This window comes from Ascaphus truei, chromosome 4 (assembly GCF_040206685.1).
Source record: "Ascaphus truei isolate aAscTru1 chromosome 4, aAscTru1.hap1, whole genome shotgun sequence".
Lineage (NCBI taxonomy): Eukaryota > Metazoa > Chordata > Amphibia > Anura > Ascaphidae > Ascaphus > Ascaphus truei.
The window spans coordinates 33,440,655-33,466,208 of record NC_134486.1 but is presented as its reverse complement, the minus strand read 5'-3'; the positions used below and the strand labels follow the sequence as shown (position 1 = coordinate 33,466,208).

The 25,554-nt window shown below is 39.8% G+C and overlaps 1 protein-coding gene and 5 non-coding genes across 9 annotated transcripts in view; 1 reads left to right on the top strand and 5 right to left on the bottom strand.

The window, feature by feature from the left end:
• Window positions 1-11,043, top strand: part of FAM177B (family with sequence similarity 177 member B) — a 29,069-nt gene extending 18,026 nt beyond the window's left edge. For 2 of the 4 annotated variants that reach the window (XM_075595547.1, XM_075595548.1), the window contains exon 5: window positions 4,695-10,120. In XM_075595547.1, the coding sequence (XP_075451662.1) occupies window positions 4,695-4,880 (186 nt within the window). In that variant the 3' untranslated portion in view covers window positions 4,881-10,120. Of the gene's footprint in view, window positions 1-4,694; window positions 10,121-10,400 lie in introns of those variants that run through there. The other 2 variants (XR_012800882.1, XR_012800881.1) reach the window with 2 other exon arrangements.
• A 2,062-nt stretch (window positions 11,044-13,105) lies between these two features.
• TRNAS-GCU (transfer RNA serine (anticodon GCU)) lies at window positions 13,106-13,187 on the bottom strand. The gene has a single exon. It is a non-coding gene; the product is annotated as a tRNA-Ser (tRNA).
• A 2,420-nt stretch (window positions 13,188-15,607) lies between these two features.
• TRNAS-GCU (transfer RNA serine (anticodon GCU)) lies at window positions 15,608-15,689 on the bottom strand. The gene has a single exon. It is a non-coding gene; the product is annotated as a tRNA-Ser (tRNA).
• Window positions 15,690-18,126: 2,437 nt separating this feature from the next.
• Window positions 18,127-18,208, bottom strand: TRNAS-GCU (transfer RNA serine (anticodon GCU)). The gene has a single exon. It is a non-coding gene; the product is annotated as a tRNA-Ser (tRNA).
• A 2,444-nt stretch (window positions 18,209-20,652) lies between these two features.
• Window positions 20,653-20,734, bottom strand: TRNAS-GCU (transfer RNA serine (anticodon GCU)). Its single transcript has one exon. It is a non-coding gene; the product is annotated as a tRNA-Ser (tRNA).
• Window positions 20,735-23,165: 2,431 nt separating this feature from the next.
• Window positions 23,166-23,247, bottom strand: TRNAS-GCU (transfer RNA serine (anticodon GCU)). Its single transcript has one exon. It is a non-coding gene; the product is annotated as a tRNA-Ser (tRNA).
• Window positions 23,248-25,554: the final 2,307 nt, after the last annotated feature.

Here is a 25,554-nt window from a genome sequence, read left to right as displayed (position 1 = left end):
ACTATATGTAGTAGGGAATATAGCATTGTGTACTACACAAACATCCTATTTCAGCTCTGAGGGTTATGGGGATTGAGATAGTACCAGCACGGAGGGGGGCTATAGACAGGGACACAACATTACTTAGACGTGAGGAGTATTGGATACATTTTTTGCGGATGTATAACGGAGGTGGACTTAACGAACAGCTTAACTTAAAATGTTTTCTCGACAGGCGATGACTATGTTGTTGCAGCAATGGATCTGTGCGTCTGCCATCTTCTTTTATCTTCAATTTCATTGTTAGTCCTACTGGAAATTTCATTCATGTGTATATTCAACATTCTTATGGGATGACTTGTTGTTTATAAGTGGTTAGATCTATCCCTTAGACACTTCATTTATGTTTGTCTGTATGTTGTTTGTTATTGTTGTCCTGTGAGTCTTTTTGTTCTGGGTACTATTTATTGCACTATGGTCACATATTTATTGTTTATTTTACACTTACATATATTTATTACCGTGGTATATGTTTTGTTTTTTATATACTTATGGGTCTACAACCTTATTTTTGGGTATTTATGGTGGTACATAGGTAGCTATTAGTAGGTATTTCTGTGTCTGTTACACTGCTGGGTTGTGCCTTTAAGGCTGAGTCCCCAGTCTTCACTGTGGCACGTGCGCCCGGCGGGGGGGCGAGGGAAGGTTTGCGACGGAAGGGGGCGTGGCTGTGGGTTTGCAGGGGCGTGGCCATGACGTCCCGCGGCTGGTTCGCTCTTATTGGCTGAACCGCCCACGCCCCCGTCGCAGATGTCGAGGTCAAATTCTCCTGCCTCCCTGAAAACCTGTCGCGCACCTTTCCCCAGCGGTGAAGGTAGGGACTGGGACCGGCCGGACTGGGGGGGCGGGGCTTGATAGCACAGCGCACGCCGAGCCGTGCGCTGTGGCGGTGACTGGGACCGCAGCCTAATGATGTGCTGCTTTCTGTCATGAGACTGGATGTGGTTGTTTACATCCAGTCACTATGACAACATGGGGGGAGGAACTCTGAGGACTGCAGTGATGCCAGGTGCTTTGTCGGTATGCTGCGCGCATCTGCTGGGTGCGCAGTGGTGTGTACTTTGTGTCGCGCATACGCGGACCTCCGTCGCGCCCGTGACATCACAGTGTCGCGCCAACTCTACACCTGCAGCGCATCATTGGAGGGAAGGTATGGGTATACTGTATATATGTGTATGTTTTTACTATTATTAATAGCCCTCACCTTGAGAAAGATGCTGCATGTGCAGTTGAAACGTTGGACCTTTTGGCTGTGAATAAATCTTCATGTTGCTAAGACTGAGTGCCAGGATCTTCTTTTCTGTAGTGCCTTTGTATGGGACTTCCCTTGATCCAGTGAGCACCGGCTGATTACTCTATTTTGCTCAAGTAAGATGTGTGCCAGATATACTTCTACCGATTGACTTATTACTGCTGTATCATTCTGGTCTGTAGTTAGTGGTCAGACCTAACAGTTTCTAACAAAGCAGTATCTATTATATATTTGTCATTCACTGTCATGCTGTCCGTTATCTCGTTATCTGGTCACCTGGTCAGGTTTGTTATCAGATCAAAAGTAGTTAAGGTTTCTGTTCCATTAGATTAGTAAGTCATGAGTATTTGTAGTGATCAAGGGACTTTGTGTAAAGGGTTTGTAACAGAAGGGGGTAACCTGGCTATACAATAAAGGTTACGCCCTCTCGTTACCCCTGAAACCGTGGAGTCCCTGGCAGCTAAATGGCACCACAAGCCAGGGGCCAGGGATTATACATGTGAAAAATAAAGTGACCCCGGCTTTTTTCAGATTTCATGTTACTTTGGCCCTAGAACGGTGAAACTTCGTATGTGTAAGTTTTACGTGGGGTATTTGGGTAGAAATACATTTATTTTGTTTGCAGGAGTTCAGGGGCCGAAGTTACTGGTAGTCCTTTAATTCTCTCAGGCGAGCAGGCATAATTTGCCGGTATGCGGGGTGAATTACACCGGTGCAACCAGGTGTCCCCCAGACTCCTGAGTTTCAAGCCCAAATATCCCAAATCCATTTCCCTAATGAGTATAAGGTTCCCCAAAGTCCATAGTTTCTTAAAGGGTACTTTATAATGTTTTATACATTTTGTTATAAGGCTCTATACAGTCAGCCAGGGCATCAGCATGTCGGTATAGAGTCCGTAGTTCAAAGAGGAGAGGATGTCCAGAGGTGAGAATACCGTTTGGGGGGCAAGGAAGGTCGAATTGCCAAGTTCGGAGAACAAAGGGGGGCGGGAGATTTTGCTGGGGGGCCGCCGGCAGATGCAGAGGCCCCGGGGGATCGCATGAGGCCCCTGCAACTGTTTACTTACCGGGATTCAGCCGGCTGTGTTGCGTCGCCATGGCAACATGTGAAGTGACATCACACGCGTCAAATGACGCCGCAGGTGACGTGACGTCACATGACTCCGCAGCGTCATCAGGCGCGGATGAAGGTAGGCGGGGGGGGTCGCGAGAGTCGTGGGAAAGAGACAGGGGGCGCAGCACTAAAAGTTTGCGCTCCCCTGGGCTAAATCATATTTCTCGCTCACCCGGCTTTTCGAGCCAGCTTGGCATGCCTCCTCCTCTGATGTCAGCCAAGAGACGAGCCCCTGTTTCTGTTGGCTAGTGGGATTGGGTTCCCATGCTCTAATTGGTCGCTCTTCCTTCCTCCATGCTGAACATAGCTCTGTGGAGGGTATGTAAGGAGAAGCCCCAGTCAGAGAACCAGAAAATCTTGTGGCTTGAGTCAATGCAGCGTGGGCAGGCTTTTCAAAGCTCTGTTCAAAATAGCAGAGAAATCGGCTTCATTTGGAGTTAGGAAAGTCTGCCCTGGGGACACTAAGTTAGACGCAAGGACCAAGTTCTCATTTTAGAACATAGCGGTCGCGGTCAGGATTTCTTGCCAAAATCAGTTCCAGGACGATCAGGACAAGGTTCCGGTCAGGATTTTCTATCGAATCTCAGTCCAGGACAAGGTCCAGATCAGGATAAGCGCCCTGCACGTAGGCACCCTGCACCTAGGAAAAGCTAGATCTCAATCCCCAGTTTGTATATTTCTGTCTTTTGTATTTCTGTTGTGTTTCCGATGTTTTATTCAAATAAACCCCATTTTATTTCACTGTCTTGTTTTGCATATTGAATGATCCCGGTATCAATTTGTAAAAAGTCCTGGTCTCCCGTGACAGGGTTTAATGGGGCGATAGGGGGTTAATCAGGCCAATAATAAAGGCATTATACCCGGCTGATTAACCCTAAATCGCATTGGGACTGAAGAGGTTAACTGTATGTGCACCACACTGATCTGTTTTCCCCTACACCATCTTTATTGTCCCCATTTTGCATTTCAATCCCTAGCTGCAGTAATAGAATTGTATATGAACTGTGCCAATTGGTTTTGCGACACAAGGGAGTGTTGCGAGCGCTTTGAAACATAGGTATCGCTTTCTAAGCCCTAGACCTCGCAACCGCAAGGTTAATTGATTAAGTGGTCTAGCTGAAGTGGTTTCTGTTAAAATGTATCCCTTACCTTGTTAACTTCTTAACTTGAAAGACGTGGGAATTATGTGAAACCGCAATACCACATCATAGCCCATTCAATGAAATAAGCTAACTCGCGATAGGAGTGAGCTAGCACTTTAATTTTTGGAGTGCTGCTAGTAATAAAGAACCCATACACACACATATAAAGTTTATAGTAGTGGCATAAGCAGAACATACTTTATTAATAAACTGTGTTTTGCTGTTGGTTTTAAATGGAGAGACGGGAAGTTTTTTCTGTCAGCACGGGAATAAATCCTTTAACATGCAAGTATGTTAAGGATGAATGAACTGAGGGATTTCTCAACTCTGTACTTCAGACACCCTGCAGAGAGGATTGGGTGCATATGTTAGGTATACGACACATAACCCTACAAAAATGCCTGCAGCCCAGTCCCAGTCAGATTCACCTGATTTAACAATGACTTACCAAGTTCCAGCGTCAGCGGTTTCTGAGTGTGAGGGGTTAATAATATCGTAACCAAGGATCATCCCCCTCTTCTGGAATTCGTTAGAGCTATGGGTTCCCGAACGAACCCTGTAAGGACTGAACAAATTTATTTCTTTTGGCGGAAATATAGGGGTGGCAACTTGTGCCCCTAGCCAGGAACTGCTACATGGATCAATGTGCGCACCCACTTGCAGGGGTGCCCAGAGACTTTGTTTAGTTCCAAGGACAATTGATTTAATTCCCCCATCCCAGTAAGTGTTTTATTGAGTGTATATTGTGAAGATTTGTGTGTCTGTCTGAAAAGAAATAAATTACAATTTATTTTACTCAACTTGTGTGCTCAGTGCAGAATCCCGGTATTAATTTGTGCATAAGTCTTGGTCTCCCGTGACATTTAAGCCTCAATGTGTTAGTACCAAGCTACAGTTTAGTTTCCAGTACACAGGTAAAAGAAGATAAGTTCTTTCAGAGCTGGCACTGGGTGCATTTGGAGGCCAGTTTCAGTCTCTGTCATAGGTTAAGAACCGGTTCGTGGATAACCCGGTTATTTATTTATTTATTTGCTAGAGGTGCTTGGAATGTATTGTTTTGAACTCTGTCAGTAAAGAGTAATGTTTGGGGAAAAAAAACATCCATATGGAGACATTACAACCATCTGTTTAAACCTCTTTTCTTTCAGGAGAGCGATGATGGTGAAGATGTCACAGAAAAAGGAGTGCCAAACGTTCTGAATGAAAAGAGGCACTTCCAGATACAGAGTGTGGAATATGGTGCTATTCATCCATCCCAAGAAAATCCTACATATTCTGGAAATAACACTCAATCAGACGCAAAGATCCAACATTCGGATACAATACCCCATTAAACGAATTACACAATAGAAATAACTGAGAGCACTACTTGGTGATCCTCCCAGCTCTAAATGTGTAAACGTGATAAATCTACCCACAAATAAGTGTCATTAAGTATGAAGGTAAAAGCATAAACAAACTTTTAAATTAATACCTGTAGGTGTTGGTGTAGGTGTTTTTGGGTTGCTGCCCAACTAACTTCTCCAAGTCGTCCTTGTATTCTTCCTAAAAAAAAAAAAATTCACGCCAAAAGAAAAAAAAATCAAATATAGTGTAGAATAAAAAAAACAATTGTGAAAAAAGGCTGGTGTATCCATAGAGTTATGGATTCTCAGAGAATTTCAGGCATAGTAGAACATATCTTCTATAGGATGTTTGAGATGCCTTAGCAGGATATATTGTGAAGTTCCTAAATTGGACAGATAGGATCCAGACAAATAAAAGAACAGGAAGAAACCTTGTGTAATATGTCACAAACCATGTTTTAAAAAGTACAAAGGGAATGTATACACTCACAAAAACGCAAGGTATAACTTACATATACAATCATGTATGTGATGGATAGAGAGTCTGCATGGGGACTTGCTGGCTCATCTTCCGCGTACTATATCCTGTTTTCTGGAAGTACTCGTCTTGCTTACGATTCTAGCGTCTCAGAAAAATGGGTTCTGTTGGGCAGCCCAACACGTTTCACAAATAATTTTGCTTCTGCAGTAGAAGTATTACTTGTTGTATGGGATTTCTTAAGTACTATCTATGCGAGCACTTCCCGAAAACGTGACATAAGATGCAAAGGACCAGTCGGCAAGGTCCCCATGTTGCTCGAGTTTTTTCATATTTTTTATTTTCTTTTTAATTCTACACTATATTTGATTTTTCATCATCATCCTTTATGGCGGTTATAACAGCTGGGATATAGCTCCTCCTCCTATCTGGGGTTGGTAGAGTTCTGACGCAGATATAAAAGGAGGTATGGCCTTAGTTTTTCTTATTCTACTAAAAAATTTAACTTTAGTTCCCTTTCTTTAAGTTTTAGAAACATGGATTACCTTTTGGATGGCATAGGGGTTTGGCTGTCTGCTCCTCTCCGAAAACTGGCTGCTTTGAAGTGCTCCACGAGGGAAGACCACTTTCTCTACCAAGTTTGCAGAGCCCCTAGGTATGTGTTTCAGGATAAGAAGTCAGGTAGAGGGCTGATCTGCACGGTGGTATGGGATTCAATTTTTAGGAGGTCAAGGTCTATAGACCATACTAGGTCTTTTAAAAAAACTGGGACAGCACCTCGAACGTTTACCAACGTAATGGTGGCAATTGCAGCATAGCTTCAACAACACCTGGCACAGCTTCATGCCCAGCTGGTCCGCAAAGAACTAGAAGACTACAAATGGATCATTTATACAAAAAAGAGCAATATGATCCAGTTTCTTAGGGTTCTGTTAAATACGCAACAGGGGATAGTGTCCTTACCCCCATTAAAAGTGACCACTATCATTGGAAAAATTCACTATTTCCAAAACATTAATCGTCCATCCCGACTACATTTAGTCCGCCTCCATAGGGCTTCTAAGCTCAGTCATAGATGTGGTTCCATAGGTCAGATTCCATCTGAGAAGGCTACAATTTTCTGAATATATGGAGCGCATAAGAAAATCAGATTTATTTATTTTTATAGACTGAGCACACAGTGATGGTTGGAGCAGCAACATTTAGCCTGTTTTATATTTATTATATGCACATCATTATTATTATTATTAATCGTTTGATATTCATCACAGAGTTCACTGGTTGTAGTGCTTTTTGCCCCCTTTTTCTAGCACACAGAGGATCAAGTTTCCAACACCACAACACAATTCCTCTGTTGGCATCCACACAACAAATATACAAAACCAAAATAACAGGACTGGCGCTTGACAGTGTGTCTGAAATAATACAGTAAAAAAATAAATTATATTATATATACTATAATTTTGCCTAATGTTCTACTCTGTGTAATCTGTAATAAGAGAGCCGCTGTGGTGAGAAGCAGAAATGACACTCCAACCAAAGGACAGATCACACAGAGTAGAACATTAGGGAAAATTATAGTAATAATAAAAAGAAAGCAAACGAGACCCCACTCAACCTTCACATAGAAAAAGTCTTCTTTTCTTCTTGAAGTGTAGTGGACGGGCAGGATGAGGGAGCGGGATACACAGTATGCAAAATAATAAAGAAGTATATAGTGCAATATTGTTCGGATCCCTGACGAAGCTCGTGTGTCTAGCAAAACGCGTAGAATCCAGTTGGAGAAGGAGCAGCACTGAGAGAGAGCCCTGTTGCGTTCAGTTGTTGTTTCCAGTGGCCGCTTTAGGAAGCAGCACCTGCCCGACACCTGTGCTAATCGGCGTGGACTCGATCGTGAGAGAGGGGTGATGAGAACGTCGTCGCTCTGAGATATTCGCTTTATGCTTATTTTAATTGCACATTTTTACACCCACATAGCATCTCAACTAGGAGGTCACCTGCTATACACCGTACCTGTTCCTGCACACCTGAGTGTGATATACCCAATTTATTCACACTTATGTGAGTATAACCTTTGGACTTTTTAAGCACCACCAGTCGTTTTTATCAAACAATATTGCACTATATACTTCTTTATTCTTTTGCATACTGTGTATCCCGCTCCCTCATCCTGCCCATCCAAACCACAAGACAAAGCCTTTGTTGGTGGATCAAGTGAAAGAACCTTCAGGAAGGAAGATCCATGATTCCATATACACGCGATTCAAAGAATGAGTCCAGTCCTAAAGCAGTCCAGTCCATTCAGCAGTGACCTATATCAACTGACAAGGGGGCACACAAAGTATAAAAGTTCTCAGAGAGGTCTCTAGGATCCTGATATGGGCAGAAAAAACAGTTCTCGCCTTTCAGCAACATATTTCAGCAGACAAAAATATAAAGGCAGACTTCTTGAGCCGGAGAATGGGAGTTGTTTCCCTCACATTTATGGACATAGTACAATGATGGGGCCTTACAACAATAGATTGATGGCTTTCAGAGCAAACCAGAAGGTTGCTTACTTTTGGCTCAAGCTGGTAAGATCCCAAAGCCATTATTTGGGATGCCATATTAGTCATATGGACATTCCCTCTCATATACGTGTTTCCTCCCATTCCGTTATTCCCAATTGGTGATAATCAAAATAAATCAAGAGACAAGGCAAATGCTATACTGATAGCACCTCATTGACCTAGACGGCAGACCTAATGAATCTTTCCATAGACACTTCATGGAGGCGTCCTCCACTTCCTGCCCTGCTGATGCCAGGGCATCCTGTATTCCGATGGCGTGGAGGTTTAGAGGAGACATTTGCGCATTGGACTATTCAGACCAGGTGATTGATACCATACTTCACTCCAGAAAAGCTGTCACCTCCGCTATATATTACAGAATATGGAAGATCTTCTTTAACTGGTGCCACAAAGAGGACATTACTCCACTTCGAGCAACAATTCTTCAGATCCTGCAGTTTCCACAACTAGGATTTCAAACAGGGCTCAAACCTGCTTCCTTAAAAATACAGGTGTCAGCCTTGGGTGCTATTCTTAATAAACAAATTCCTCTCAATTCTATTATCGCCAGAGTCATCAAGGCAACCATGACAATCAAACCACGGATAAAAACCCCTATGTTTTCATGGGATCTCAATCTGGTCTTCAATACCATCCTCTTCTAGAATGCTAAAAAAGGGCAAGCAGCCTTAGCCACATCCATTTCAAAGTGGATCCACAGCAGCTATCAGCAAAGCTTATCTTTCTATAGGCAACGTTCCACTTCAGACGATTAAATCTCATTCAACAAGAGCTATGGCAACTTCTAGGGTGGAAAAGGCTCAAGACACTGCAGAGGACATTTGCAAAGCAGGAATATGGTCATCAATGCACACCTTCTCAAATCATTATAGATTACATCTCCAGGCCTAGGCTAATGCGAAATTTGTGAGGACGCTTTTACAGTCCGTAATTCCTTCAGCTACTATGGACGTACCCACCCAAGCTACTGAACTGCTTTAAAACATCCCACCTGGTATGGCTGCCATAGATGATGATGATGATGATATGAAATGTACTTGGATATTTTAATTTCTTTGAGTCCTCTATGGCAAGGGTGCTCAAACTGAGGGGCTTGAAATGTTCTGGATGGGCGCAGCGGTTAGAGAGGCCCTGCGCTTTTCCCCAAAGCATTAAGATTAAATGCAAGAGACAACCACCCAGCACGCACGAGGCCTCTGTAATTACCTTACCTGGTCTCCGGTGGCTTCTGCCGACGCATCACCATGGCAACGCAGCGTCAAATGACTCAGCGAGGTCACGTGACGGCAACACGAGGTCACGTGACGGCAACACGAGGTCACATGATGTCAGAAAAGGCTGTCAAACTTGTAGGGGGCTGGCGAGCAGGCAGGGGAACGCAGACTGAGACGGAAAAGTTTGCGCACCCCTGCTCTATGGCAGCCTACTTCCCTCCTTTATTTTTGTTTTTATTTGATATATATTCCCTTTCTATGCTTTTTGTGCTTTTAAGTAGCTTAGCTAAATGATAACTATTCAGGGTTGGGCCACATCTCCTTTTATACCTGTGTCAGAACTCTTGACCCACCCCAGCTAGTAGTAGGAAATATTTCCCAGCTGTTATGGCTGCCGTAGAGGACTCCAAGAAATTAAAATATCAGTAAGTACATTTCATATTTTTCTCTTTTGGGTGGTGTGCCCCTTTTTTAGATTAAGCATGCAAGAAGGACTTTTGGGGAAGTTTATTGGAGCTCCTGCAGCAACCCATAAAACAGATAACACTATTAAATGCTTTTACCTACATGCTTATTGGCACGATGATTTAATTTCCCCCATGTATATGATCTTTCCACTTATTTGTTGGTATATTGATAAAGTTTAGAGGTGGAAGGGTCACTAAGTAACGCTTTCAGTTATCCGTACCACATTATCAGTATCTGCCTTAGATATACTTTTCTGTGAGCGGCTTCTAGATATTGAAGGATACTAATTATATTATGGCTGGCACATCTCTCTCCTCCCTATTCACATTTTTGAAAAATACAAATCTATTAAGATTGGATTGATTTATACTGTACATCTCACTAATTGACCTTCTTTGTCTCTCTATTTTATTCCCTGCGTTGCTGGGGTTCATTTTGTCTATGAATTTTTGTAAATTATGAGCACATGCTGGTTTTTTTTGTAAATTATGAGCCAACGCTGTTTTAGTTATGGTTTTATTAATTTTGTAACTGCATACAATTCATTAATTCTGATGTTGACGTAACATATCCCATCAGATTGGAAGTTCACTTACACCATTACTTTAATAATATTAATAGTTTTAATTAAATACATTTTGTGTTTTATATTGTATAATCATGTATCAACAAATGTAGTATTACTCCTCTCCATGCACCTTTTTTTATATGATTGACTGCTGATTATTAGTATATTCAAGTGATGAATTAATTTAAGTATCATGCTATATTAATACAGACAGACTAAGGGAAGGTACTTTCTCCTGAAGAAGCAGTGTAAACTGGGAAACGCGTTGAGATTCCAGTCAGTGAGAGGGGCAGAGGCAGATCGCTGTGTGTAGAGACACTACCAGAGACGAGCAGTGCATAACCCGGTAGTGATGCGAACAAGAGCATGCGGAAGTGACATCAGATGCAGGAATGCCCCCAAAAGGCAAACCTAGGCGGACACCAGCAAAGATACACGTAGACCAGCTCACATACAACAGGGATTATACATACACAGACCCCAAAGAACTATCCAGCGATACCTTCAGTCTTCAGAATCCTCACCCATATACATGCAAAAAAAGTCACTATTTTTTATTTTAGAACTTTATTTAGAGCATTTTCAACAGAAGTATAGGAGAAAATGATAACTTGTTAGATGTTCCTTAAGGTTTACCTCTCTCGATGTTGGTAAAAGCACAGCCAAAGGTGGAGATTTCTTCTGCATTACGTAATTCTCAATCGTGCATCGACATGCTGATAATACGTGTGAAGACTATATTGATCTGTTTGGATATGATGCATCGTTCCAACGTTCCCACAACCTCTCCAGCATCTATTGGAGGACTCCCGAAACAATTTGTCAACTCTATCTTTCACTAGATACCAAAACAAAGAGAACTTAATATCCATTTGTCTTTACATTTCTGTAGATTGAACTTTTAGATGTATCACTAGAGATAACTTCTCACTTCTCTAGTGATAAATTTATGCCCAGTTCTCTTTCCCAGTGTAGAATGTATGAAAGATTAGTACTAGGGTACACATCCTGTAAAATATTATATAGAAGAGAAATACAGTCTCCTATAAAGATAGAATTCAGGCACAGTTACAGTTTGTCAAAGCAGGTGATCCCACCTAACGTCCACCATGCAAATTCAATGAGTTTGTGAAATGTCGTAATTGGAGATAACGGAAAAACTCAGAGTGGGGAAGATCCTATTTTATTTGTTGTTCAGTGAATTCAGTGAAAGATTTTGACAATCAAGATTCAAAACAAGCAAGAAAGCTCTTAGTTTTGCAGCCTGTCATAGATTTTACACTGGAAAGTAGTAGTAACATAGGAGGCAAGTCCCAGGCTAGCCCAGCCCTCATGGCAAATTTATTCCAGTAAAATAAGAGAAATAGAAAAGATGAATGTCATCAATTTCTCCAGGGCGTTTTTAATTGGGTATCCAAAGTATGTTTGTAAAGGGAGTGGGGGATAGTACATTGTCAACTTCCACCCAACATTAGAGATCAGGGTTGGCATGCCAGTCAACGAGAGCTGAGAATTGTGTGGTCAGATAGAAGTTAAAGTTTGGGAGGACCAAGTCACCCCTGACTGATGTTCTCTACAAATTGGTCATAGATGTTCTTGTTTTCTTCCCCATCCATATGAATGTATTTATTTTTGACTATAAAGTATTCAATTCCCTCTGAGAGATAGACATGGGGAGGGCCTGGAAAACATATAACAAATAACCTGGCAATTCTACCCAGCTATGAAATCTACAATTTTTCACATGAGTACAAATCTGTTAGAAGTGTCTTAAATAAAGGGGGTCATTTTCCATGTATAAATCAGCTGGGTCCTTTGTAATATAAATACCCAAGTATTTGATGAAAGATATTTCCAGCGGTAAGAAAAAGAGGTCTTGAGAGCTGCTTCCATAGCTTGATGCATACCTACAGTATAGCAAGAGCCTTTAGTTTAGTGACATTCATTTTGAAATCTGATATTGTACTAAAGGTATGTCATGTTTTTTTGGAAATTTGTTAGGGAAATCAGTGGATTAGTTAACATTTAAAGAATATCATCTGCAAAATAAACTCAATTTATATTCAGTCTCTCCCAACTGATGTCCCAAAATGTCTGGATTCTTCCTTATGCTTATAGCTAAGGGTTCAAAAGCCAATGCAAATATCAGTGGTTAATGGGGGCATCACCGGCGAGTACCATTTGATAAGAGAAAAGGTTCAGAGAGGAACCCACAGCATTGACTCTTGCAGTAGGGTAGTCGTACAGAGCAGATACAGCCCCCAAAAATCCTTCATAAAGAACATAAGTCCTTAGAGGTTTATATTTCCCATTTAGTCTATCGAAGGCTTTCTCTGCCTCCAAAAAAAGTAGAACTATGGGAATTTGTTTAGAACGTGCATAATATATAAGATTGAAATTTCTCTTGGTGGTGTCTGTTACTTGTCTCTTAGAGACAAAACCCACTAGGTCAGGTTGGATCATGGAAGGAAGAACCTCCCCCAATGTGTTTGCCATCATTTTGGTCTTTCATTTTCTATCAGTATTAAGTAAGGATGTAGGTCTGTAGTTTGAACAAAGAATGTGATCCCTCTTTAGGGAGAGTGACAATGATTGCCTACGGCCTTTCTGAAGTGAGTTTTAAAAGAGACATACAGTTATGAAACAATGACAGAAGATGAGAGGTTAAGATATCAGCAAATGTCTTATAATATTTATTTTAAAAAGCCTTCTTGGCCGCTTGACATTAATTTAAGGTAGAGGAACTGTATGCCCAATGACATCATTAATATTTCAACAGGGCAGTCCTGTTATGATCCTTCCATCTCTAATACTAGAAGTTCAGGGGTAGGATGAAATGAAAATAAATGGAGTCACTGACAGATATGGCAAGCGTTAATAAACATGTTTAATTATCAGATATTAAACAAAGCATACGACGAGGATGGGATTCGAACCCATGCGTGCAGAGCACAATGGATTAGCAGTCCATCGCCTTAACCACTCGGCCACCTCATCTTCTATGCTCTGCACATTTAATCGTCTCAAACCAAGCCGATTTCAAAATGTACTAAAGTCCCTAATTTTTATTTTAGAACTGTTTATTTAGAGCATTTTCAACAGAAGTATAGGAGAAAATGATAACTTGTTAGATGTTCCTTAAGGTTTACCTCTCTCGATGTTGGTAAAAGCACAGCCAAAGGTGGAGGTTCCTTCTGCATTACGTAATTCTCAATCGTGCATCGACATGCTGATAATACGTGTGAAGACAGTATATCGATCTGTTTGGATATGATGCATCGTTCCCACAACCTCTGCAGCATCTATTGGAGGACTCCCGAAACAATTTGTCAACTCTGTCACTAGATACCAAAACAAAGAGAACTTTATATCCATTTGTCTTTACATTTCTGTAGATTGAACTTTTAGATGTATCACTAGAGATAACTTCTCACTTCTCTAGTGATAAATTTATGCCCAGTTCTCTTTCCCAGTGTAGAATGTATGAAAGATTAGTACTTGGGTACACATCCTGTAAAATATTATATAGAAGAGAAATACAGTCTCCTATAAAGATAGAATTCAGGCACAGTTACAGTTTGTCAAAGCAGGTGATCCCACCTAACGTCCACCATGCAAATTCAATGAGTTTGTGAAATGTCGTAATTGGAGATAACGGAAAAACTCAGAGTGGGGAAGATCCTATTTTATTTGTTGTTCAGTGAATTCAGTGAAAGATTTTGACAATCAAGATTCAAAACAAGCAAGAAAGCTCTTAGTTTTGCAGCCTGTCATAGATTTTACACTGGAAAGTAGTAGTAACATAGGAGGCAAGTCCCAGGCTAGCCCAGCCCTCATGGCAAATTTATTCCAGTAAAATAAGAGAAATAGAAAAGATGAATGTCATCAATTTCTCCAGGGCATTTTTAATTGGGTATCCAAAGTATGTTTGTAAAGGGAGTGGGGGATAGTACATTGTCAACTTCCACCCAACATTAGAGATCAGGGTTGGCATGCCAGTCAACGAGAGCTGAGAATTGTGTGGTCAGATAGAAGTTAAAGTTTGGGAGGACCAAGTCACCCCTGACTGATGTTCTCTACAAATTGGTCATAGATGTTCTTGTTTTCTTCCCCATCCATATGAATGTATTTATTTTTGACTATAAAGTATTCAATTCCCTCTGAGAGATAGACATGGGGAGGGCCTGGAAAACATATAACAAATAACCTGGCAATTCTACCCAGCTATGAAATCTACAATTTTTCACATGAGTACAAATCTGTTAGAAGTGTCTTAAATAAAGGGGGTCATTTTCCATGTATAAATCAGCTGGGTCCTTTGTAATATAAATACCCAAGTATTTGATGAAAGATATTTCCAGCGGTAAGAAAAAGGGGTCTTGAGAGCTGCTTCCATAGCTTGATGCATACCTACAGTATAGCAAGAGCCTTTAGTTTAGTGACATTCATTTTGAAATCTGATATTGTACTAAAGGTATGTCATGTTTTTTTGGAAATTTGTTAGGGAAATCAGTGGATTAGTTAACATTAAAAGAATATCATCTGCAAAATAAACTCAATTTATATTCAGTCTCTCCCAACTGATGTCCCAAAATGTCTGGATTCTTCCTTATGCTTATAGCTAAGGGTTCAAAAGCCAATGCAAATATCAGTGGTTAATGGGGGCATCACCGGCGAGTACCATTTGATAAGAGAAAAGGTTCAGAGAGGAACCCACAGCATTGACTCTTGCAGTAGGGTAGTCGTACAGAGCAGATACAGCCCCCAAAAATCCTTCATAAAGAACATAAGTCCTTAGAGGTTATATTTCCCATTTAGTCTATCGAAGGCTTTCTCTGCCTCCAAAAAAAGTAGAACTAAGGGAATTTGTTTAGAACGTGCATAATATATAAGATTGAAATTTCTCTTGGTAGTGTCTGTTACTTGTCTCTTAGAGACAAAACCCACTAGGTCAGGTTGGATCATGGAAGGAAGAACCTCCCCCAATGTGTTTGCCATCATTTTGGTCTTTCATTTTCTATCAGTATTAAGTAAGGATGTAGGTCTGTAGTTTGAACAAAGAATGTGATCCCTCTTTAGGGAGAGTGACAATGATTGCCTACGGCATTTCTGAAGTGAGTTTTAAAAGAGACATACAGCTATGAAACAATGACAGAAGATGAGAGGTTAAGATATCAGAAAATGTCTTATAGTATTTATTTTAAAAAGCCGTCTGGGCCGCTTGACATTAATTTAAGGTAGAGTAACTGTATGCCCACTGACATCATTAATATTTCAACAGGGCAGTCCTGTTATGATCCTTCCATCTCTAATACCAGAAGTTCAGGGGTAGGATGAAATTAAAATAAATGGAGTCACTGACAGATATGGCAAGCGTTAAAAAACATGTTTAATTATCAGATATTAAACAAAGCATACGACAAGGATGGGATTCGAACCCATGCGTGCAGAGCACAATGGATTAGCAGTCCATCGCCTTAACCACTCAGCCACCTCGTCTTCTGTGCTCTGTACATTTAATCGTCTCAAACCAAGCCGATTTCAAAATGTACTAAAGTCCCTCATTTTTATTTTAGAACTGTTTATTTAGAGCATTTTCAACAGAAGTATAGGAGAAAATGATAACTTGTTAGATGTTCCTTAAGGTTTACCTCTCTCGATGTTGGTAAAAGCACAGCCAAAGGTGGAGGTTCCTTCTGCATTACGTAATTCTCAATCGTGCATCGACATGCTGATAATACGTGTGAAGACAGTATATCGATCTGTTTGGATATGATGCATCGTTCCAACGTTCCCACAACCTCTCCAGCATTTATTGGAGGACTCCCGAAACAATTTGTCAGCTCTATCTGTCACTAGATACCAAAACAAAGAGAACTTTATATCCATTTGTCTTTACATTTCTGTAGATTGAACTTTTAGATGTATCACTAGAGATAACTTCTCACTTCTCTAGTGATAAATTCATGCCCAGTTCTCTTTCCCAGTGTAGAATGTATGAAAGATTAGTATTTGGGTACACATCCTGTAAAATATTATATAGAAGAGAAATACAGTCTCCTATAAAGATAGAATTCAGGCACAGTTACAGTTTGTCAAAGCAGGTGATCCCACCTAACGTCCACCATGCAAATTCAATGAGTTTGTGAAATGTCGTAATTGGCGATAACGGAAAAACTCAGAGTGGGGAAGATCCTATTTTATTTGTTGTTCAGTGAATTCAGTGAAAGATTTTGACAATCAAGATTCAAAACAAGCAAGAAAGCTCTCAGTTTTGCAGCCTGTCATAGATTTTACACTGGAAAGTAGTAGTAACATAGGAGGCAAGTCCCAGGCTAGCCCAGCCCTCATGGCAAATTTATTCCAGTAAAATAAGAGAAATAGAAAAGATGAATGTCATCAATTTCTCCAGGGCGTTTTTAATTGGGTATCCAAAGTATGTTTGTAAAGGGAGTGGGGGATAGTACATTGTCAACTTCCACCCAACATTAGAGATCAGGGTTGGCATGCCAGTCAACGAGAGCTGAGAATTGTGTGGTCAGATAGAAGTTAAAGTTTGGGAGGACCAAGTCACCCCTGACTGATGTTCTCTACAAATTGGTCATAGATGTTCTTGTTTTCTTCCCCATCCATATGAATGTATTTATTTTTGACTATAAAGTATTCAATTCCCTCTGAGAGAGAGACATGGGGAGGGCCTGGAAAACATATAACAAATAACCTGGCAATTCTACCCAGCTATGAAATCTACAATTTTTCACATGAGTACAAATCTGTTAGAAGTGTCTTAAATAAAGGGGGTCATTTTCCATGTATAAATCAGCTGGGTCCTTTGTAATATAAATACCCAAGTATTTGATGAAAGATATTTCCAGCGGTAAGAAAAAGAGGTCTTGAGAGCTGCTTCCATAGCTTGATGCATACCTACAGTATAGCAAGAGCCTTTAGTTTAGTGACATTTATTTTGAAATCTGATATTGTACTAAAGGTATGTCATGTTTTTTTGGAAATTTGTTAGGGAAATCAGCGGATTAGTTAACATCAAAAGAATATCATCTGCAAAATAAACTCAATTTATATTCAGTCTCTCCCAACTGATGTCCCAAAATGTCTGGATTCTTCCTTATGCTTATAGCTAAGGGTTCAAAAGCCAATGCAAATATCAGTGGTTAATGGGGGCATCACCGGCGAGTACCATTTGATAAGAGAAAAGGTTCAGAGAGGAACCCACAGCATTGACTCTTGCAGTAGGGTAGTCGTACAGAGCAGATACAGCCCCCAAAAATCCTTCATAAAGAACATAAGGCCTTAGAGGTTATATTTCCCATTTAGTCTATCGAAGGCTTTCTCTGCCTCCAAAAAAAGTAGAACTAAGGGAATTTGTTTAGAACGTGCATAATATATAAGATTGAAATTTCTCTTGGTGGTGTCTGTTACTTGTCTCTTAGAGACAAAACCCACTCGGTCAGGTTGGATCATGGAAGGAAGAACCTCCCCTAATGTGTTTGCCATCATTTTGGTCTTTCATTTTCTATCAGTATTAAGTAAGGATGTAGGTCTGTAGTTTGAACAAAGAATGTGATCCCTCTTTAGGGAGAGTGACAATGATTGCCTACGGCCTTTCTGAAGTGAGTTTTAAAAGAGACATACAGTTATGAAACAATGACAGAAGATGAGAGGTTAAGATATCAGAAAATGTCTTATAGTATTTATTTTAAAAAGCCGTCTGGGCCGCTTGACATTAATTTAAGGTAGAGTAACTGTATGCCCACTGACATCATTAATATTTCAACAGGGCAGTCCTGTTATGATCCTTCCATCTCTAATACAGTACCAGAAGTTCAGGGGTAGGATGAAATTAAAATAAATGGAGTCACTGACAGATATGGCAAGCGTTAAAAAACATGTTTAATTATCAGATTTTAAACAAAGCATACGACGAGGATGGGATTCGAACCCATGCGTGCAGAGCACAATGGATTAGCAGTCCATCGCCTTAACCACTCGGCCACCTCGTCATCCGTGCTCTGTGGTCTGTACATTTAATCGTCTCAAACCAAGACGATTTCAAAATGTACTAAAGTCCCTCATTTTTATTTTAGAACTGTTTATTTTGAGCATTTTCAACAGAAGTATAGGAGAAAATGATAACTTGTTAGATGTTCCTTAAGGTTTACCTCTCTCGATGTTGGTAAAAGCACAGCCAAAGGTGGAGGTTCCTTCTGCATTACGTAATTCTCAATCGTGCATCGACATGCTGATAATACGTGTGAAGACAGTATATCGATCTGTTTGGATATGATGCATCGTTCCAACGTTCCCACAACCTCTCCAGCATTTATTGGAGGACTCCCGAAACAATTTGTCAACTCTATCTGTCACTAGATACCAAAACAAAGAGAACTTTATATCCATTTGTCTTTACATTTCTGTAGATTGAACTTTTAGATGTATCACTAGAGATAACTTCTCACTTCTCTAGTGATAAATTCATGCCCAGTTCTCTTTCCCAGTGTAGAATGTATGAAAGATTAGTATTTGGGTACACATCCTGTAAAATATTATATAGAAGAGAAATACAGTCTCCTATAAAGATAGAATTCAGGCACAGTTACAGTTTGTCAAAGCAGGTGATCCCACCTAACGTCCACCATGCAAATTCAATGAGTTTGTGAAATGTCGTAATTGGCGATAACGGAAAAACTCAGAGTGGGGAAGATCCTATTTTATTTGTTGTTCAGTGAATTCAGTGAAAGATTTTGACAATCAAGATTCAAAACAAGCAAGAAAGCTCTCAGTTTTGCAGCCTGTCATAGATTTTACACTGGAAAGTAGTAGTAACATAGGAGGCAAGTCCCGGGCTAGCCCAGCCCTCATGGCAAATTTATTCCAGTAAAATAAGAGAAATAGAAAAGATGAATGTCATCAATTTCTCCAGGGCGTTTTTAATTGGGTATCCAAAGTATGTTTGTAAAGGGAGTGGGGGATAGTACATTGTCAACTTCCACCCAACATTAGAGATCAGGGTTGGCATGCCAGTCAACGAGAGCTGAGAATTGTGTGGTCAGATAGAAGTTAAAGTTTGGGAGGACCAAGTCACCCCATACTGATGTTCTCTACAAATTGGTCATAGATGTTCTTGTTTTCTTCCCCATCCATATGAATGTATTTATTTTTGACTATAAAGTATTCAATTCCCTCTGAGAGATAGACATGGGGAGGGCCTGGAAAACATATAACAAATAACCTGGCAATTCTACCCAGCTATGAAATCTACAATTTTTCACATGAGTACAAATCTGTTAGAAGTGTCTTAAATAAAGGGGGTCATTTTCCATGTATAAATCAGCTGGGTCCTTTGTAATATAAATACCCAAGTATTTGATGAAAGATATTTCCAGCGGTAAGAAAAAGAGGTCTTGAGAGCTGCTTCCATAGCTTGATGCATACCTACAGTATAGCAAGAGCCTTTAGTTTAGTGACATTCATTTTGAAATCTGATATTGTACTAAAGGTATGTCATGTTTTTTTGGAAATTTGTTAGGGAAATCAGTGGATTAGTTAACATTAAAAGAATATCATCTGCAAAATAAACTCAATTTATATTCAGTCTCTCCCAACTGATGTCCCAAAATGTCTGGATTCTTCCTTATGCTTATAGCTAAGGGTTCAAAAGCCAATGCAAATATCAGTGGTTAATGGGGGCATCACCGGCGAGTACCATTTGATAAGAGAAAAGGTTCAGAGAGGAACCCACAGCATTGACTCTTGCAGTAGGGTAGTCGTACAGAGCAGATACAGCCCCCAAAAATCCTTCATAAAGAACATAAGTCCTTAGAGGTTATATTTCCCATTTAGTCTATCGAAGGCTTTCTCTGCCTCCAAAAAAAGTAGAACTAAGGGAATTTGTTTAGAACGTGCATAATATATAAGATTGAAATTTCTCTTGGTAGTGTCTGTTACTTGTCTCTTAGAGACAAAACCCACTAGGTCAGGTTGGATCATGGAAGGAAGAACCTCCCCCAATGTGTTTGCCATCATTTTGGTCTTTCATTTTCTATCAGTATTAAGTAAGGATGTAGGTCTGTAGTTTGAACAAAGAATGTGATCCCTCTTTAGGGAGAGTGACAATGATTGCCTACGGCATTTCTGAAGTGAGTTTTAAAAGAGACATACAGTACAGCTATGAAACAATGACAGAAGATGAGAGGTTAAGATATCAGAAAATGTCTTATAGTATTTATTTTAAAAAGCCGTCTGGGCCGCTTGACATTAATTTAAGGTAGAGTAACTGTATGCCCACTGACATCATTAATATTTCAACAGGGCAGTCCTGTTATGATCCTTCCATCTCTAATACCAGAAGTTCAGGGGTAGGATGAAATTAAAATAAATGGAGTCACTGAAAGATATGGCAAGCGTTAAAAAACATGTTTAATTATCAGATATTAAACAAAGCATACGACGAGGATGGGATTCGAACCCATGCGTGCAGAGCACAATGGATTAGCAGTCCATCGCCTTAACCACTCGGCCACCTCGTCTTCTGTGCGCTGTACATTTAATCGTCTCAAACCAAGCCGATTTCAAAATGTACTAAAGTCCCTCATTTTTATTTTAGAACTGTTTATTTAGAGCATTTTCAACAGAAGTATAGGAGAAAATGATAACTTGTTAGATGTTCCTTAAGGTTTACCTCTCTCGATGTTGGTAAAAGCACAGCCAAAGGTGGAGGTTCCTTCTGCATTACGTAATTCTCAATCGTGCATCGACATGCTGATAATACGTGTGAAGACAGTATATCGATCTGTTTGGATATGATGCATCGTTCCAACGTTCCCACAACCTCTCCAGCATCTATTGGAGGACTCCCGAAACAATGTGTCAACTCTATCTGTCACTAGATACCAAAACAAATGGAACTTTATATCCATTTGTCTTTACATTTCTGTAGATTGAACTTTTAGATGTATCACTAGAGATAACTTCTCACTTCTCTAGTGATAAATTTATGCCCAGTTCTCTTTCCCAGTGTAGAATGTATGAAAGATTAGTACTTGGGTACACATCCTGTAAAATATTATATAGAAGAGAAATACAGTCTCCTATAAAGATAGAATTCAGGCACAGTTACAGTTTGTCAAAGCAGGTGATCCCACCTAACGTCCACCATGCAAATTCAATGAGTTTGTGAAATGTCGTAATTGGAGATAACGGAAAAACTCAGAGTGGGGAAGATCCTATTTTATTTGTTGTTCAGTGAATTCAGTGAAAGATTTTGACAATCAAGATTCAAAATAAGCAAGAAAGCTCTCAGTTTTGCAGCCTGTCATAGATTTTACACTGGAAAGTAGTAGTAACATAGGAGGCAAGTCCCGGGCTAGCCCAGCCCTCATGGCAAATTTATTCCAGTAAAATAAGAGAAATAGAAAAGATGAATGTCATCAATTTCTCCAGGGCGTTTTTAAGTGGGTATCCAAAGTATGTTTGTAAAGTGAGTGGGGGATAGTACATTGTCAACTTCCACCCAACATTAGAGATCAGTGTTGGCATGCCAGTCAACGGGAGCTGAGAATTGTGTGGTCAGATAGAAGTTAAAGTTTGGGAGGACCAAGCCACCCCTGACCGCTGTTCTCTACAAATTGTCATAGATGTTCTTGTTTTCTTCCCCATCCATATGAATGTATTTATTTTTGACTATAAAGTATTCAATTCCCTCTGAGAGAGAGACATGGGGAGGGCCTGGAAAACATATAACAAATAACCTGGCAATTCTACCCAGCTATGAAATCTACAATTTTTCACATGAGTACAAATCTGTTAGAAGTGTCTTAAATAAAGGGGGTCATTTTCCATGTATAAATCAGCTTGGTCCTTTGTAATATAAATACCCAAGTATTTGATGAAAGATATTTCCAGCGGTAAGAAAAAGAGGTCTTGAGAGCTGCTTCCATAGCTTGATGCATACCTACAGTATAGCAAGAGCCTTTAGTTTAGTGACATTTATTTTGAAATCTGATATTGTACTAAAGGTATGTAATGTTTTTTTGGAAATTTGTTAGGGAAATCAGCGGATTAGTTAACATCAAAAGAATATCATCTGCAAAATAAACTCAATTTATATTCAGTCTCTCCCAACTGATGTCCCAAAATGTCTGGATTCTTCCTTATGCTTATAGCTAAGGGTTCAAAAGCCAATGCAAATATCAGTGGTTAATGGGGGCATCACCGGCGAGTACCATTTGATAAGAGAAAAGGTTCAGAGAGGAACCCACAGCATTGACTCTTGCAGTAGGGTAGTCGTACAGAGCAGATACAGCCCCCAAAAATCCTTCATAAAGAACATAAGGCCTTAGAGGTTATATTTCCCATTTAGTCTATCGAAGGCTTTCTCTGCCTCCAAAAAAAGTAGAACTAAGGGAATTTGTTTAGAACGTGCATAATATATAAGATTGAAATTTCTCTTGGTGGTGTCTGTTACTTGTCTCTTAGAGACAAAACCCACTCGGTCAGGTTGGATCATGGAAGGAAGAACCTCCCCTAATGTGTTTGCCATCATTTTGGTCTTTCATTTTCTATCAGTATTAAGTAAGGATGTAGGTCTGTAGTTTGAACAAAGAATGTGATCCCTCTTTAGGGAGAGTGACAATGATTGCCTACGGCCTTTCTGAAGTGAGTTTTAAAAGAGACATACAGTTATGAAACAATGACAGAAGATGAGAGGTTAAGATATCAGAAAATGTCTTATAGTATTTATTTTAAAAAGCCGTCTGGGCCGCTTGACATTAATTTAAGGTAGAGTAACTGTATGCCCACTGACATCATTAATATTTCAACAGGGCAGTCCTGTTATGATCCTTCCATCTCTAATACCAGAAGTTCAGGGGTAGGATGAAATTAAAATAAATGGAGTCACTGAAAGATATGGCAAGCGTTAAAAAACATGTTTAATTATCAGATATTAAACAAAGCATACGACGAGGATGGGATTCGAACCCATGCGTGCAGAGCACAATGGATTAGCAGTCCATCGCCTTAACCACTCGGCCACCTCGTCTTCTGTGCGCTGTACATTTAATCGTCTCAAACCAAGCCGATTTCAAAATGTACTAAAGTCCCTCATTTTTATTTTAGAACTGTTTATTTAGAGCATTTTCAACAGAAGTATAGGAGAAAATGATAACTTGTTAGATGTTCCTTAAGGTTTACCTCTCTCGATGTTGGTAAAAGCACAGCCAAAGGTGGAGGTTCCTTCTGCATTACGTAATTCTCAATCGTGCATCGACATGCTGATAATACGTGTGAAGACAGTATATCGATCTGTTTGGATATGATGCATCGTTCCAACGTTCCCACAACCTCTCCAGCATTTATTGGAGGACTCCCGAAACAATTTGTCAGCTCTATCTGTCACTAGATACTAAAACAAAGAGAACTTTATATCCATTTGTCTTTACATTTCTGTAGATTGAACTTTTAGATGTATCACTAGAGATAACTTCTCACTTCTCTAGTGATAAATTCATGCCCAGTTCTCTTTCCCAGTGTAGAATGTATGAAAGATTAGTATTTGGGTACACATCCTGTAAAATATTATATAGAAGAGAAATACAGTCTCCTATAAAGATAGAATTCAGGCACAGTTACAGTTTGTCAAAGCAGGTGATCCCACCTAACGTCCACCATGCAAATTCATTGAGTTTGTGAAATGTCGTAATTGGCGATAACGGAAAAACTCAGAGTGGGGAAGATCCTATTTTATTTGTTGTTCAGTGAATTCAGTGAAAGATTTTGACAATCAAGATTCAAAACAAGCAAGAAAGCTCTCAGTTTTGCAGCCTGTCATAGATTTTACACTGGAAAGTAGTAGTAACATAGGAGGCAAGTCCCGGGCTAGCCCAGCCCTCATGGCAAATTTATTCCAGTAAAATAAGAGAAATAGAAAAGATGAATGTCATCAATTTCTCCAGGGCGTTTTTAAGTGGGTATCCAAAGTATGTTTGTAAAGTGAGTGGGGGATAGTACATTGTCAACTTCCACCCAACATTAGAGATCAGTGTTGGCATGCCAGTCAGCGGGAGCTGAGAATTGTGTGGTCAGATAGAAGTTAAAGTTTGGGAGGACCAAGCCACCCCTGACCGCTGTTCTCTACAAATTGTCATAGATGTTCTTGTTTTCTTCCCCATCCATATGAATGTATTTATTTTTGACTATAAAGTATTCAATTCCCTCTGAGAGAGAGACATGGGGAGGGCCTGGAAAACATATAACAAATAACCTGGCAATTCTACCCAGCTATGAAATCTACAATTTTTCACATGAGTACAAATCTGTTAGAAGTGTCTTAAATAAAGGGGGTCATTTTCCATGTATAAATCAGCTTGGTCCTTTGTAATATAAATACCCAAGTATTTGATGAAAGATATTTCCAGCGGTAAGAAAAAGAGGTCTTGAGAGCTGCTTCCATAGCTTGATGCATACCTACAGTATAGCAAGAGCCTTTAGTTTAGTGACATTTATTTTGAAATCTGATATTGTACTAAAGGTATGTAATGTTTTTTTGGAAATTTGTTAGGGAAATCAGCGGATTAGTTAACATCAAAAGAATATCATCTGCAAAATAAACTCAATTTATATTCAGTCTCTCCCAACTGATGTCCCAAAATGTCTGGATTCTTCCTTATGCTTATAGCTAAGGGTTCAAAAGCCAATGCAAATATCAGTGGTTAATGGGGGCATCACCGGCGAGTACCATTTGATAAGAGAAAAGGTTCAGAGAGGAACCCACAGCATTGACTCTTGCAGTAGGGTAGTCGTACAGAGCAGATACAGCCCCCAAAAATCCTTCATAAAGAACATAAGGCCTTAGAGGTTATATTTCCCATTTAGTCTATCGAAGGCTTTCTCTGCCTCCAAAAAAAGTAGAACTAAGGGAATTTGTTTAGAACGTGCATAATATATAAGATTGAAATTTCTCTTGGTGGTGTCTGTTACTTGTCTCTTAGAGACAAAACCCACTCGGTCAGGTTGGATCATGGAAGGAAGAACCTCCCCTAATGTGTTTGCCATCATTTTGGTCTTTCATTTTCTATCAGTATTAAGTAAGGATGTAGGTCTGTAGTTTGAACAAAGAATGTGATCCCTCTTTAGGGAGAGTGACAATGATTGCCTACGGCCTTTCTGAAGTGAGTTTTAAAAGAGACATACAGTTATGAAACAATGGCAGAAGATGAGAGGTTAAGATATCAGAAAATGTCTTATAGTATTTATTTTAAAAAGCCGTCTGGGCCGCTTGACATTAATTTAAGGTAGAGTAACTGTATGCCCACTGACATCATTAATATTTCAACAGGGCAGTCCTGTT